This window comes from Pholis gunnellus, assembly GCF_910591455.1.
Source record: "Pholis gunnellus genome assembly, chromosome: 9".
Lineage (NCBI taxonomy): Eukaryota > Metazoa > Chordata > Actinopteri > Perciformes > Pholidae > Pholis > Pholis gunnellus.
Genome location: NC_136535.1, coordinates 3,189,617 through 3,206,021, shown reverse-complemented (window position 1 = coordinate 3,206,021; position 16,405 = coordinate 3,189,617). Strand labels below are relative to the sequence as shown.

At 43.0% G+C, this 16,405-nt stretch overlaps 1 protein-coding gene across 2 annotated transcripts; it reads right to left on the bottom strand.

The window, feature by feature from the left end:
- Positions 1-6,988: 6,988 nt before the first annotated feature.
- On the bottom strand, positions 6,989-14,779 carry ppm1da (protein phosphatase, Mg2+/Mn2+ dependent, 1Da). Of its 2 annotated transcripts, none has more exons than XM_079166804.1 (6): positions 14,140-14,779; positions 12,951-13,179; positions 11,530-11,654; positions 10,831-11,012; positions 10,403-10,627; positions 6,989-9,074 (listed from the first exon to the last, which is right to left on the bottom strand). In XM_079166804.1, the coding sequence occupies exons 1-6, from the start codon at positions 14,663-14,665 to the stop codon at positions 8,694-8,696; spliced, it is 1,668 nt and encodes a 555-aa protein (XP_079022930.1). In that variant the 5' UTR covers positions 14,666-14,779; the 3' UTR covers positions 6,989-8,693. The 2 variants fall into 2 exon arrangements, with proteins under 2 accessions (XP_079022930.1, XP_079022931.1); XM_079166805.1 differs by having other exon boundaries at positions 14,545-14,779.
- Positions 14,780-16,405: the final 1,626 nt, after the last annotated feature.

Here is a 16,405-nt window from a genome sequence, read left to right as displayed (position 1 = left end):
AATTAAGCTTATTTTTCTGTGGCTTAGGATGCTCAACAAGCCTTAGAACTTTCCAAAGGTGTCATAGGTGATGGAAATAAATATTTCATATGGCTTTTTGGCTTGACACTTTCAAATTGCCTCGATAGCGCCCCCTACAAATATTCAAAAACGCAGCTCCAGCGCTACGTTTGACCTACGTGTATGCAATTTGGTAGGCACGTGTATCATATGAAGACTTAAAAAAAAATGTCTTGCGACCATGCTCTAAAATTAACGGAAAGTCGGCCATTTTCATTTTTGTGTGAATTTTCCCATGCTTTCTAGTCGCTATACTTTAACGAACTCCTCCTAGGGACTTTGTCAGATCCACTTCATATTTGGTCAGTATAATCTAAAGACTGTTGCAATCAAAAGTTACTAAAAGTTTTACGTTTGCTGGAATGGCGTAGCCGTGGCATGGCGGCCATTTTAAGTGATTCGCCGTTAAACAAGCTGATGTAACTCCACTGGACTTGCTCAAATCTGTCCCAAACTTGCCATACTTGATAATAGTCATGGCCTGAGGATGTCTATGAGCCAATTTCCACTTAAAGTCATAGTGCCACCTACTGGCAACAGGAAGACAGCGTTATGTGACACACTGAATTGGATTTACACGATGTGGTCTATACTTGATAGTATAAAAATAGCATTATAAATACGTCGAACTTGTGGGCTCGCTGTCTGATGGTCGCAGATATTTATGGCCGCTTCTGCCGGCATCCCGCCAGTACCCCCGACGTGCGGGAGGATGCGAGGGCCCGTACATCGCTGCTTGCAGCTTTAATTAGGGCCCGAGCACCGACGTAGTCGGAGCGGAGGACCTATTGTAATCGTAATGTTTATTATTATTATTAGGGCCCGAGCACCGACGTAGTCGGAGCGGAGGACCTATTGTAATCGTAATGTTTATTATTATTATTCTTCTTATTTTTCAGGTTTCCTCGTAAAAAGGAGGTGCTTGGGATACTGGAATGTTTTCGAGATTTGGCACGCAAGCCAGAATTTGTGAAAATTGCAGTCTGATTGGGGTGTCCAGCTGCGTTATGAAATATTGGCTCGCTAGCGCCCCCTATTGAGTAGCCCCAACATTGGGTTTCACCGAGCTGTATGAAATTTGGTAGGTATGTGGAACGTGATGGGGCGTACAAAAAATCCTCTTGGAATTTTTCACTAAACCAAACAGGAAGTCGGCCATTTTGAAGTGTATGACGTTTTTGGACCGTTTCAAGGCATCATACTTTAACAAACTCCTCCTAGAGATTGAACCCGATCGACTTCAGACTTGGTCAGTATGCTCTTGAGACCTTGGCAGTGAAATGATACTCAAAGATCAAAAAGTTATCGTACTATGTATCCGTGGCGTGGCGTCAAAAAAACACCATTCGCCATGAAAAAGGAAGTTGTTGTAACTCGGCCGTACATTGTCTAATCTGCTCCAAATCTCTCATATGTCATATCATCCTGACTCAGAACACATCTATATGAAAATTTTGAATCATAGTAAGAGCGCCACCTATTGGCAACTGGAAGTTGTACGTTTTGTACTTTGACATCCTGCTCCTCACAGATTAATCAGATCCCTCTCAAATGTTGCCAGGAAAGCCTTAAGACCTTGATCATGCTTCATTGTGAAGATTGTAAGAAGTTGTCGAAGGGCGGCGACGTAGCGGCTCGGCGAATTTCGATCCTTCGCCATGAACGAATAAACTGATGTAACTCGACTCCACATCATCAGATCTTTACCAGATTTCACATGTTTGATTAGACTCCAGGCCTGAAGACATCTGCAGGCCAATTTTTAATCATAGTCATAGCGCCACCTACTGGTAACAGTAAGTTAAAGACTTTATACTTTGCCTTGTTTCTCTTAGTAGGTAAATCAGATCAACATCAAACTACTTCCACACAAATGTAAGAAGTTCATAATGCCAGTTCATGAAGCTTTTGATGTTTCGTCAAACGCCGTTGCCGTGGCGACGCAGTCTTCGCCGTGAAAAACGAAGGTCGTTTTGAGAGGCTTAAAAAGCTCGAAACATAAGCAAACTCGGCACGCAGATTACAAGCCCAAAATGTAGTTATATAATATGATTTTATTCATTCAGAGTGGCAAATCGGCTCAATAGCGCCCCCTACAACATTTCGACGAAGCAGCCCTCGCACTACGTTTCACATAGACTTACAAAATTTGGTGGGCACATGTATAACATGTGGACTTAAATAAAAGTCTCTTGGGACCATGCTCTAAACCCAACCGGAAGTCACCCATTTTCAATTTATTTTGAATTTCTAGTGTCGTTTTTGTCATTTCCAGGCGCTGCACTTTAACGAACTCCTCCTAGGGAAATAATCGAATCAACTTCAAAATTGGTCAGTACAATCTAAAGACCTTTGTGATGAAAAGTTACTCAAAACTTGTTGTTTCGTGAAAAGCTGTTGCCGTGGCAACGCATTCTTCGCCATGAAAAATGAAGGTGTTTTTGAGGGGCTAAAAATGATCAAAACATAACAAAACTTGTCAAACACATTTAAAATCATGAATGTAGTTATCTGATGTGACTTTAATGTGTCAGAGTGGCAAGTCGGCTCAATAGCGCCCCCTACAATATTTCGCCGATGCAGCCCTCGCAGTACGTCTCACCTAGATGTATAAAATTTGGGAAGTAGGTGTATCACATATAGACTTAAAAAAAGGTCTTAGGGGTCTAAGCTCTAAACCCAACCAGAAGTCAGCCATTTTGAATTTTGTATGAATTTATAGTGTCGTTTGTGCAATTTCCAGGCGCTCTACTTTAACGAACTCCTCCTAGGGAATTAATCAGATCAACTTAGAATTTGGTCAGAACTATCTCAAGACCTTAGTGATTAAAAGTTACTAAAACCTTTAGGTTTCATCAAACGACGTGGATTTGGTGTGGCAGCCATTTTACATGGTTCACCATTATCCATCAAGCTGTTGTAACTGGACTGTACTTTGTCAAAACTGTCCCAAACTTGACATGCTTGATGACTGTCATGACTCTAGGACTTCTGCATTTCAATATTAACTCATAGTCATAGCGCCCCCTACTGATAAGCACGGACGTAAGCTGGATTCTATAAATACAGCGGCCCAAACACTGAACTTATTAAAAGGGTTTGTGGGCACACCATGAGAAAAAGACTTCTCTGATCTAAATATGTGCAAACTAAGATGCTTGGAGAGCAAAAGTTAGATAACAGTGGGTTTTCAAACCATGTCAGTCGACATTAGTATAAATGATCTGTCCAGAGCTTCTACTTGAGAATCAGGTTAAATGTCAGAGTGAATGCTTCAGACTACAATCTTATGTTGCAGAAGAGCTTAAAATGAAAACAGTGTTAAATTAATGTGTTCATGTAATAGCACATGATTCTACTGTTTTGTTAACTTTCATCTAAGTCCAAATCCAATCAGCAGGACACTGCAGGGAGTTGAACCCCATCCCAGTAAACTGACAGTCTGTTATGTTACTAACCCTGAAGCACATTCACGCACATTCATTTTCTTGATGATCTTAACAGGCTTTCATTTATGATTGTATTGGAGGTACCCTCAACACATTTGAGGCTTAACACCTGTCAACGCGATCTTGTTACGCTGCTGGTCGACGCAGGAAATATCAGCTAACTCATGCACGCAGTGTTTGATGGTCACAGAAACGCACGGCAGCGTCCTCCAGAGTCCTGCCAGTACCCTCGACGTGCGTGAATGTGCGAGGGCCCGGTCAATGCTGCTTGCAGCTTTAATTGATTTTGTCATTGAAGCTGTTTTGACAAAAACGAGTAAATAGATTATATGAAGTTACTTCTCATCTTGTGAGGAAAGAGTCTGGAAGACGTTCAAATCAGGGAGTACAAAGTATAAAATAAATACACACAATTATACATCATATTTTTTGTCGTTTTCATGGTAACGTGATATGTTGCAGCAAAGTGCTGTCCCATTCATATTTACACCATCTCAAGCCCTTATAGTCTCTCACACTCACTCACTTACCAGGTGACGTCAGTAAGTCCTTGAGGGTTCAGGGTTTGAGTTCAAAGATGTTAAAGTAGTTTACAACTGTCTGTTTATTATTAAATAACAGCTAAATAATTACCAGTGAAACATGTTTACTATTACAAATATTCATACGCCTGTCAGGGATGATTGTCACCTGTTTGTCATTATTGTTTGTTAGCCAATCAGCACCTTATTAACCAGCACCTAAAATAAAATGTTTAACATATTTGTAACTTAGTTTTCTTCATTGATCAGCTACAGTGTTGTTTAAATCACAATTTAAAAAGATACCAGCACTTCTACTTTATATTCACCAAAACACCAAAGATATGTATTTATAATGTATATATTCATTCAGAAAAGCCAATACAGTCAACTTAATTTAGATTATTTATTTGATTCAAATTAGCAGAGCGTCTGTGGGCCCGACGGTCGGTGTGGGTGGCAGAGCATCTCTGGGCCCAATAGTCGGCGTGGGTGACAGAGCGTCTGGGAACCCGACTGTCGGCGTGGGTGGCAGAGCGTCTGTGGGCCCGACGGTCGGCGTGGGTGGCAGAGCGTCTGTGGGCCCGACGGTCGGAGTGGGTGGCAGAGTGTCTTTTGGCCTGAGGGTCGCCATTGTCGTTGTTTTCTCCCATTTCCCCTTCTTTTTAAGAAGCAGGAAGCCCCACTTCTTTTTTCTCGGCGTGGGAAGCAGAGTGCCTCTGTTTCCGACGGTCGGCGTGGGTGGCAGAGCGTCTGTGGGCCCGAGGGTCGGCGTGGGTGGCAGAGCGTCTGTGGGCCCGAGGGTCGGCGTGGGTGGCAGAACGTCTCTGGGCCCGACGGTCGGCGTGGGTGGCAGAGCATCTGTGGGCCCGACGGTCGGCGTGGATGGCAGAGCGTCTGTGGGTCCGACGGTCGGCGTGGGTGGCAGAGCGTCTGTGGGCCTGAGGGTCGCCATTGTCGTTGTTTTCTCCCGTTTCTCCTTCTTTTTAAGAAGCCGGAAGCCCCGCTTCTTCTTTTTTCTCGGCGTGGGTGGCAGAGCGTCTGTGGCCCGACGGTCGGCGTGGGTGGCAGAGCGTCTGTAGGCCTGAAGGTCGCCATTGTCGTTGTTTTCTCCCGTTTCTCCTTCTTTTTAAGAAGCAGGAAGCCCCACTTCTTTTTTCTCGGCGTGGGTAGCAGAGCGTCTCTGTTTCAGACGGTTGGCGGGGGTTGCAGAGCGTCTGCGGGCCCGACTGTCGTCGTGGGAGGCAGAGCGTCTGTGGGCCCGACGGTCGGCGTGGGTGGCAGAGCGTCTGTGGGCCCGACGGTCGGCGTGGGTGGCACATCGGTTATCAGGAGGACTTTACATCATAGCTGTATGTAAGGTTTTAACAACAGTTTCCCTTCTTGCTGAGGCAGAGAAAAGATGCACTATGTCGCCATCTAGTGTGAAGAACTGGTAGGTTTACTGACTGACTGAAAATCGTACTCTAAGGATTTATTTAAAATTAAAATTGCTGGAATGTTTTTAAGCATTCCAAGTATTGTTCTTCAAATCTTTATTGTTGGAACAGCTTTTAAGCATTCCAACTATTGGTATGCTGTTTCTTACACACACGCACCCAGGCTCTCTGTCTGTCTTTACACACACACGCACGACTTGGAGGCATTGTTAGACCTCTTGTCTCTCTGTCTGTCTGTCTGTCGCTCTCTCTCTGTCTGTCATTCTCTCTCTGTCTTTGTCTTTCTCTCTCTCTGTCTGTCTGTCGCTCTGTCTGTCTGTCTCTCTCTCCCACTCACTCAGTCCATCTGTCTGTCTGCCTGTCTGTCTTTCTCACTCTCTCACACTCATTCACTCAGTCTCTCTTTATCTTTCTGTCTGTGTGTGTCTGTCTCTCTCTCTCTCTGTGTCTCTCTCTCATACAGTCATTCAGGTCTTAGAGATTTTGAGAGGACTTTTCCCTTTTTTAAGCTACAAAAACCGTTCGACTATCAAAATGTTCAGCTCTTTCAGGAGAGGGGTGATATGACTTTTCACATTTGTAATCTTTAAACTTTTTGAATTATTCAGCTTTTTGCAATCTTTTTTTAATTGGATATCTATGGAGAAAATCTTCAAATCCTGTTAAACTTCTTCAACTTTCAAAGCCTTCTTCTCCCTCATACTTTCAGCTACAGACACCATAGTTCAACATTTCAACTAGAAGGGTTTTCAGCAATGCAGTTTAAATGCTTTCAGGCTACAACATTTTTCAGACAGGTAGTGTCCCATTTCTGTATTTTCAGCAATTTGTAATCTTTAAACTTTTTTGAATTATTTAAGCTTTTTGCAATTTCTATTTTCAGCAATGTTTTTGCAATTCATTTCAGCTTTCAACTACTACTACAACAAATATCACTACTGCTGACATTTTTTAAGTCACAGAAACCGTTCAAATATTAAAATGTTCAGCTCTTTCATTAGAGGGGTGATGTGACTTTTCATATTTGTAATCTTTAAACTTTTTGAATTATTAAGCTTTTTGCAACTTTTTTTAAATTGGATTTCTATTTTCAGCCATGTTTCAGCAGTTCATTTCAGCTTTCAGCATTCCAACGCATTTTCAGCAGGTAATGCATTTTCTAGTTTTATTTGAATCTCCCTTTTCCACTTTATTTGACTCAATCATTTATTCTTCATTGGTTCATTTTATTCTCGTGTTTTGCATTGGTATTTTTGTTCCTGATTTTGATACCTGTGGATGGATGTGCATGTGGATGGATGTGAGCTTTTGAAAGTTCTGTAAAATGACAATAAACAAAAGTGTGACGGGTGTGAGAATCAGAAGGAAGATTCAAATGCAACGTTAAAGTTATCGTATTCAAACAAAACGGCGGAAATGTAAAGTGATGTCCTCAGCATGAGACCACTGAGGGATCGTATGTGTGCCTCTTACCGGCAGAAGAAATGTCATCGTAATCACCTTACTTCAGAAAGCTGTTTATTTAAATAGGGTCATTTCCAGAGAAGTATTTTTCACATTTACACTGTACACATGCACATTTGTCTGTTAGCACAGCCGTCTGAATCAGGGGCGCGAGTAAATGAGCACACTAAGATTTATGACAACAAAACATATAGAAAAGTCATACAGGGTCCCGAGCAAAGTAACAGACTGTATTTGCAGAGAGGATGTGTGAAATCTAAACATTATCGCTCGTTTCATATCTACCAATCCACAATGCTACTAATTCCTGTTAATTGCACTTAGCTCAATGAAAATGCATTATCGTGTAACAAGGCTGTACAAAGACATTATTTTCTTGCAGGTAATATTTCTCATCTGATTCATAGTCGGTCCTGTAACAAAACCATCAGAGGCCAAGAGGTTCAGCAAAGTGTCCTCAGATCAGTGAGGATTCCCTTCCACCTAATAAGCTTTAAATGATGTGACCTCACATATCCTACATTTGCTGTTTTCATTTTAGACTCCGATCATGTCATCCACTGCTGGCTGTATCATTTTCATAATGCATAAAAACAACAAGTCTTCTCAAAGACAATTCAGTTCACCATAACAGTGCAAAAGAAAATCTCCTAGAAAGTCCATGCGTTGTGTATTTACTCACAAACGAGCCCTGTGCTTACATCAGTAACCATACAACTGACGCTGCAGCAAGGAGGGACGGTGGCGTGTATAAGGAGAATGAAAAGGAAATCTGAGTCAGCCTCAACAAAACAAAGAACACGTATTGAATCCCGTCTGTAGGGACCGACATGCTGGAGATGGAGTCAGTATTCTTACTGACAGATGGTCAAACAACCTGACAGAGCGAACACAGAGGGAGAACCCATCATTATAGAGACAGACGTAGCAACTCCTGCAAACGCTTCAGCACAGACACATCCCTACCTGATGTAGGACGAGGTGGAGCGATGACACCAAGACAACTCAACCGTAATGCTTCATTACAACTTCCAACATTGTAATATGATTTAGAGAGTGAATCCATATATCCCTTAAGATGCATTGTGCAATTAAAACTTAAAAAACATCTTCCATTCTGTCATATGCATACTATCAAAGAATCAAAGTGCTACCAACACCTATTACATGTATTTGTACATCAATACACACAATGTAGTAGCTTACGAGTCTGTGACTGTAGCAGCACCTTCAGTTTGAATTCAAGACAAATCTCCAGTGATTAAATAAAATGATAAGAATAAAAATACATACATATGTTTAAACCCAGGGTGTGCACAGAATGGTATATGGAGAAAGCTGTTGTGGAGCTCATCTTAATTCTCACGTTTTATCATCGAACAATAAGAGAATGTACAAAAATATATATTTCTTTTACATGAACATTACCAATTACTTAACACTCAACTGTAAAATTCATAATAATTGCACCGGCATCATTAGTCATACCTATTTCTTACAACGGTTACCAGTAAGAGGAACCATTAAGACACCTATAATCAGCAAACAAACTAGATCTGTTGTGTGAAAATGAGTTTTCATATGTGGTGCTGAGCAAGAAGACACGTCTCTCCACAGCCTTTACAGCAAGGCTGGTTTGCACTGTGAGAATGTGCGGGACACTTGCAGACATCAGGAACAGGAATGCCACTGGAGACACGGTGGACTGTGGAAGGCAGCAGGTTGATGTGTGTGTGTGTGTGTGTGTGTGTGTGTGTGTTTCAGCACACACACACCGTGGTCTTGTTATGCTGCTGGAGAATGGGTGAGACGTTACTGGACTCCTTCTGTTTCTTCTCTGCGTTGTGTTGGACCAGCGGCAGCCTGTCAGCAGTCCTGCGTCGGGCCTTCTTAGCTGTCTGGTCCGGTGATGATCGGTCAGTAGTTCTTTTAATGTCGGGCGTCCTGTCGCCGTCTGTCCTGTCAGTGGGACCGGACTGACTGGGCAACTCAGCGCCACTGTTTGGACACAGTGGAGTCAGAGTGAACGTGTCAGAGAGATTCATGTGGTACAAGCTGTTGCTTCCCGATAGTCCGTCCCGTCGCTCCAAGGCAGGGAGGAGCTCACACATGGCCGAGGGAGAGTCTTCCTCTAGAGTACGCTGCAAAAAAATATATATAAATATAAATAAATGTAGATGATTCTCAATACCACACAGCTATTCATGTCTACTTCAAGTGGATACACACTTGAGATGTGAAGAGCAGGGTTAAGGACAGTAGAGGACACAATGCTGTTCAATACTACTGCATTGAGCTGAATGAAGGGTGTTAGGACACTGGATACATGGGAAGTGAATGCTTCATGAAACTTCCCATGCTATCATGCCAACTGTGTGTGTGTAAATGTGTTATGTTACAACAATCTGTTAAGCCCTAGGCCTAAAATAACACACCCAAAATGAATGAGGAATGAATGATAATGAGGCCAGTGAAAGTCCTCTACTGCTCTTTGACTGGGTCATTCTTTGCATATCTTGAGAATCTACTACTTGACACTTGAGGGGTGTATTGCTGGGGACCCCATGGGGACGGATTTGGTGAACCAGTGAACAACGCTCTGTGTCGCCAGCAATCACTGATGGAGCACAAGCTACGAGCGCTCAACCCCTGTTCGTTGCATTATTCTCCAGAAGTAAATATCCCGTAAGCAAGCCAGAAATCAACAAGTGTTTCCGGCAAAATGCCAGAAACCCACATCCTGAATGCCGGCGAGGTATTTTAACTAACTGTAAACTCATATCTCATATTCATAGAAAGATTTGATCGCCTTTATGCAAGCTCTGTAAAGAAAGTCAAGTATTCATTGTATTGCAATGAAACAGAGGTTGATTATCCTGTAAACAAGTTGGCTGGCAAAATATTTGTAACATGATATTGTTAAAATGTTCCGTTTCTAAAGCATTTAAAAAGCCAGTGTCAGTATGGCAAGCAGGCCGCTCCTCATTGACTGCGGTTCCACACAGTCCTGGTCTGAAGTGGAACACGTTACAACCGGCCACACAACCCCACAAAGCTGTATGCATAACGCCAGGAGCCAGGTAATACATAATGATGATAATGTCTTTCTATTGTCATATACACATACACGAAATTTGACCTCTGCATTTAACCCATCCCTGGTTTATAGGGAGCGGTGGGCTGCTGAGAAGCGCCCGGTGTGCCACGGCCGCCCTATGCAGGCACTGCCCTAGTGTTTATTAGTAATGCAATGCTTCTGCTATGAACCTTTGTCAGGCATTGACTATGTGGGAATTCAACACTTTCTCAACTTATTATTGAAAATGTACTGAATATAGAAAATGAAACCGGAACCTTTAAATTAAAAGTCCTAATTTTCTTAATATCCAAAATAATGTCTTAATATCCCACATTGTGGTTTCATCATTTTGGGAATTCTTGGGTGCAAAATAAGTCCTCCTGCCCTCACCTGAAGGAGAGGAGTGTCAGCGCGTGATAGGGAGGTGGGAGGACACTGGGACACCTTGGCTAAGTCCAGCAGCACCTCCTCATGGTGCAGCACGTCCTGGGAGGTCCCGGGCTCCTGCAAGGCGATGACGATGGCGCTGGTGTTGTCAGCACGCAACATGCGCTGGCGCCACCGCAGCAGAGCGTGGCTGACCAGCTGCCGGGCACTCGATACCCCGCATGGTGCCTGCAGCATGGAAGGCTGTTATTGGTCTGATATGAGCTGGACATTACATAGACTATTACTCTGTTAGTTTACTTGTCTAACCCTTTAAATCTACTACAGACCACACTCCAGGCAGCTAGGAAAGGAAGGCATACATCTATAATGATCCAAAATGATAAGAGCTAAAGCGTAACTGCTCTTTGCTGGCGTAGCTCTCCACTCACCATGGCCTCATCATTGTTCTGACACATGGAGATAGCCTCTTGAGGCGGCACCATGTTCCACAGACCATCGCTGCCCAGGATGATGTAGCGGTGTTTTCTGGGGTCGAGGGTCACCACACTAGTATCTGGCTCTGGAGAAACCACAAACTCCCCGCTGTAGAAGTCATAGCTCCACAGATCACCTGTTGCAGAGGAGAAACGGAGCTGAAAGCACGCCTGGCTCTAACAAACACTGTCCGTGATGACTGCCAGGCGGTTGCCTTTTCTCTCTCTGTAGCTGTCTAAAAGCTCTGGACAAAAGTCTTCTTTCCAAAAAGAATCACTTATATAAAACTGTGCTGCAAAGCGTTTGATCAACTGGATGACAGAGAGCTTTTACCAGATTTTTTTTTATGAACACAAAAAAATAAAAAAGGGTAGAAATAGTCAGTAAAAGACTCAATTGGAAGCAATGGATCCCTATTTTCCTGAATGGATTAGTCTTTTAAACTAGATTGAATGGTTTTTGATCACTGGGGTCCAAAAACTCTGGAATGATGTACACTCCTTTGTCAAAACTCTCTGAATTCTCTTACACCCCTGATGATAACTACTAGCTCCTTGTTATAAGACATAAGATATAAAAACAACAACCGTATTCCAGTCATTCATTCGCGCTGCCTTATTTGCTGTGATAACCGTGATAGTAACTTTTCCTACCTAGAGCTCGGGCTACTGCCAAGAAAGGTATCTGGTCAATGACAGTGCTCCGACGCACTGGGCCGTTGTGACTCAGCCTCGGCCTCTTCCAGACAACCCGGTTCACTCCAGATTTTTTGATAACACTGTTAGCAGATAGGTAGAGAAGAGAATAGGTAAGATAAGCCACTGATTGAGTATCCAGGAATTTCAGAAAGTCTGTTTTAGACATTATGGGTGGGTTGCAACCACAAGGTCTACACTATGCAGCCAGCGGGGTAGAATGAGCTGCATTTGATTAATGCAGTAAACTGGAGGGGCAAGTAGAAATATATAGAATAAAACTGGCAGTGCTGAAAGTAAGAATATCACAACATTGTAACTGATGTCACAAATAAATATGTCCATTTCCACAACCGGGTTGACCTACGACAGTACTAAGAAATAAAAGCTTTACCTCAATGCCATAGCTTATTATTGCATATATTATGTATTCGGCAAGAAGATAAACATCTGGCTGGCCGATAACCATTAATGCTTTTTTTTCTCCTCCATAAAGTACAGTTAGCCTTCACCATGTGGAGAAATGATCTGTCCTGGAATTATTTCCAACTTGAAATAAAGGGAAGGGCCGGTCTTATGCTCCTAATGAAATGCAAATCTACAACGACAAATCAATCATGGGCACTTATGTGGAAGAGGACTTGCCTTAACATGTTGAGGTGAAGTAGGATGAATTAATATCCATGTATACCAAATATGATCGGCCCTACTGCCCGGGCCTCATGTTTTGTCCTAATATGATTTTAAAGCAGCACTTCTCCCCACCAGCCTTTTCATATACTGCACACTTGGCATTCCCGATAACACGACTAAACCTTGTCTTGTTGTCTAAATCTTGTTATAGTTATGCAGTTCCAGCACAACTATAAATCCCCTTTAAAGCTGTGGAGTTTACCATGTCATGTAAGGATAAAAGTCTGGTTGTTGTCATCCAGGCGCCTATCACTGCAACCACATCTTATCAGTAGACAGGCCACAGACAGCATAAATGACATTGTCCTTGAAACAGATAACATTTTGATATGCTATTGCGCAAAAGAGGTTACAATGGTTACAAGTGCTTTTTAGTTGTAAATGGGGTCTGGTGGGGCCATGGGAATGAATAAGATGTTACCAAACTAGCATTTGTCTTGATTTCCACCATCTGCTGCAGGGTGTGCTTTATCAACTTACAACTTCAATTTACTGTCACAGCAAATGATGAACAGTTTGAATCAACAGGAACCCTTGTGGCAGCTAAATCAGAACAGGACTCTCCAACTGAAAGGTTGGTTTTGGTTATGTCTTCTGAGCAATGATGGGCTGGCCTGGCTGCAAAAACCCTCCTTCTAATGTTAATACAATGTAAAGACAGGGTGAGTTGTTGGGTGAAGCCATACCTCCCTCCCAGACCTTCAATACGCTCCCTCTCTCTGGGTAGTTCAGGTTTGTGGTCTTGTGTGACTTCCACAGCTCTGATGTACGGGTCTGAAGGGTCATCCTGGACCCCTAGAACCACCGCAGAGTCCCCGACGTGGGCCACATACATGCGGTTTCCGCGGATGAACACCACGCTGGCTGTGGTGCCCGATGTGCTCGGAAGGCCTGTGAGTGTCTTTGGCCATTCAGCTGAGAAGATGAAAGAGAGAACATGTGTATTTACTGAGCTATAACGTTTCCTGCTTACAAACAGGCAGTAAACTGAACCACACATAACAGCACAGCAAAATGATGGGCAGAAAATAAATGCTCCTAATTTATCTATTGCTAATCTCCATATATCTTCCAAATATTTTGCCTGATGACAACACTGTGACCTTTATTGGACGCAGCCTGTCCTGGAGCAAGTCTTTCCAACTAATCCTAGTCAGAGATGTGCTTTACAGGCACTGTGTGTTGACACCATTGTGTGACCAGCTGTTAAACAGCTGACATGCCCGGGCACATCCAGCCAGACAGCCGTTATCTGTAGGACACAGCACACTCTGGCTACGTCATGATTGGATAGGTTTTCTAATGTGTAATAACAAGATATGGAAGTGTAATAGAATAAACAATATCACACATGTGAGTCCGAGCAAACAATAAAATATTGGCCGACTCGTGGTTAGGTAGGTTAACTGGTCTCCTATGTCCGCTGTGAGGGGCTTTGTTTGGAGCCAGTGGCTACCGCTAACCTCGTTAGCTCGGCTGCCTTTGGTTGCTAAAACCATTCCTCGTAGAGCTTTTTATATTTAAAAGGTAACACACATAAACAAAGACTAGAGATAGTGCCAACATATTTAGGTCGGCCGTTTTTAAAATGTACATAACCACACATTCAAAGGAGAATGATTTTATTGAGCACAGAGAATCTTCTGGTAAATTCGGCTTTCATGTATGGGCCAGCAGTGCGCCCATGTAACGTTAACAGTTAACAATGTTAGGATGTAACGCTAGGCCACAGACTGACCTACAGTCTGGTTGGGAGGTTTGGTGTGATGTTCTTTCTACTCAAACCGAGGGAGAGGCACATAAACGGCCAATGTTGACAGCAGATAACGTTGTATGTCATGACATTGTAGTTGATCGTTGTAACGTTAAACTTACGTAGCTTTTTCCACATAGCGTGATGGCAGGCTACAAATCCTTTTCGTATAGCAGAGCAGACCTCCATGTCACAGTCTGACCAGAACCCCCGCTGCTTCTTCATGAACTCCCATAAATATTCTCGCGCAAACTGCGCAGCCTCGCGACCCCCGTGCCCGTCGAACACCGCGAAGAATGCAACGGAACGGCGGGAAGGACTCGCTGGGCTCGGCTGGGCTCGCGACGGGCTCTGACCTCCCGGTAAAGTCGCTTCCACTATTATACCTTGGTTTTCCGTTCGCACGGGTTCACATGGTGCATCTGAAAGCTGCAGCGACACAACGGGCTCACCAGTCCGCTCTGGATGCGTGTCCGCAGCCAAAGAACTGAACGTACAGTCTCCCCCACTGATCTCTTCTGGCTCACCCGAAGTCGGCTCGTCTTCTCCCGGCTCGGGCTCTACTATGACTTCGGTCACATCTTCCATGTATTTCCTGCCTCCTTGGTCGGTAAAAACACTCACCCGCATCAATAATGCGTTTTCCATAGCTCCAGAAATGAGTCGCTCTCCAATTTGTCGGTACGGGTTAGCATATAAAATACCTGGAGAGTTGAGTTTATTGCAGCCCAGCGTCCTGCCTTTGTTTATGTTCCAGCATAGTAGGCATGCTCAAACGCGTTGACGTCAGAATCGGTCTTCTTCTAGCACGTTGACGTGGCAGCGCCAATGCAGCTGTTGCCCTCTACAGGTTGGCCCCCCAACACAAGCAGCGGTTGCGCAAACGTGTAAATGTGCAGCAAAAATATGTGTAAAAAACAAAAGGTCAAGTTGTAACCATGGTTGAAAACAGCAGGCCATACTAAGCATTCGAAATAAAAGAGTAAAATTGCCCCTAATTGAATTGGAGACTTTACGTACCCACTGAAAACGTGCAGAATGCTCAAAAGTATTTAAAGAAAGAAAATACAAAAGTGTGCTTTTACTTTAAACAACGTCCACAATGTTTTACACTAACGATTTTACGTTGAAAGCAAGAATAGGAACCCTTACTGTGTGCTTCCTTTTTAGTAACGCTACTCCAAGGTATGGGCGTATATAGGTATGGGCGTATTGCAAAGGAAACAAAGATGTGGCAAATGTGGAGGTGATCATAGATTTGAGGATTGTGGAGAGAATGTGCAGGCTAAATGTTGTAAATATTGTGGCCAGCCCAATGTGACATATGGGGGTTGTGAAGTCAGTCACAACAAGTGAAGACAGTTAACAACATAAATTATGCTGAGGAAGTGAAGAGAGTGCGAGGACAAAAGGGAATCGGAAGAAACACAAAATCAATCAAATATCTAAGATTAGAAGGAGATCAAATAGGTCAAGCTGAGAAATACTTGATGAAAGAGCTTTAGATAGATGGAAAACTGGGGGGCCTTGGGAAAAGGACTGAATGGTTATTCTTTAATGGTCAGGGATCCAAAGTATGTATTAAAGGGTTCAGAAATAAACCAGAAATTATAAGTATTCAAGAAACTTGGCTGAAACCAGCATTAGATTTTGTGAAAGAAGAAATGCATTGAAGAAAGGTAAATATTGGGAAAGGATTGCAATTGAAGTGGACAGAAGATGGTATTATCAGAAAAGTTAACTTTTACAATCCCTGCAAGAAGCTGAGCTGTACTTTTACATGGAAAAGTGATTTGCTGTAGAGATTCTAATGCTCACATTACATTATGTTATAGCTATAATAATGTGAATGGAGAGGTGATTGAAGAGTCAACTCCCTCAATAATTAAAATGGTATGGGAACTGATGGGCTGTACATGTTTAGAAAATAATTGACAAGTGTAAGAAAGTATTAAATGTAATGAGATGTGTGGTAGAAAGTGAATGGGGGGCTGAAAGAAGAGCCTTGAGAACATGTACTGAGGACCGATGAGATCAGTATTAGATTATTGGTGTGTAGCGTTTGTATCTGCAGCAAAAACATCTCTCAAAAGGTTAAACAATATTCTATACCAGGCTTTGAGACTACAGTTGATTTCAGAACAACATCAGCATTACAAGGGACATGGTGAAAATCATTCAACAGAACAAGTGGTGCAGGAGTGCTGGGAGGGGGGGGGGGGGGGGGCACAGACGTCAGGCTTTGGCTGGGTGGGGGACCAAGAGATATGTGGGTATTGATCAAGAGTTCTGCCTTGTGGCCTTCTGTACCACTATGGCTATGAGGCAATAGTGAGGAATAAAAAAGGTAGACATATTGAATGAATTTTGCCACATCGGAAAAAGTTA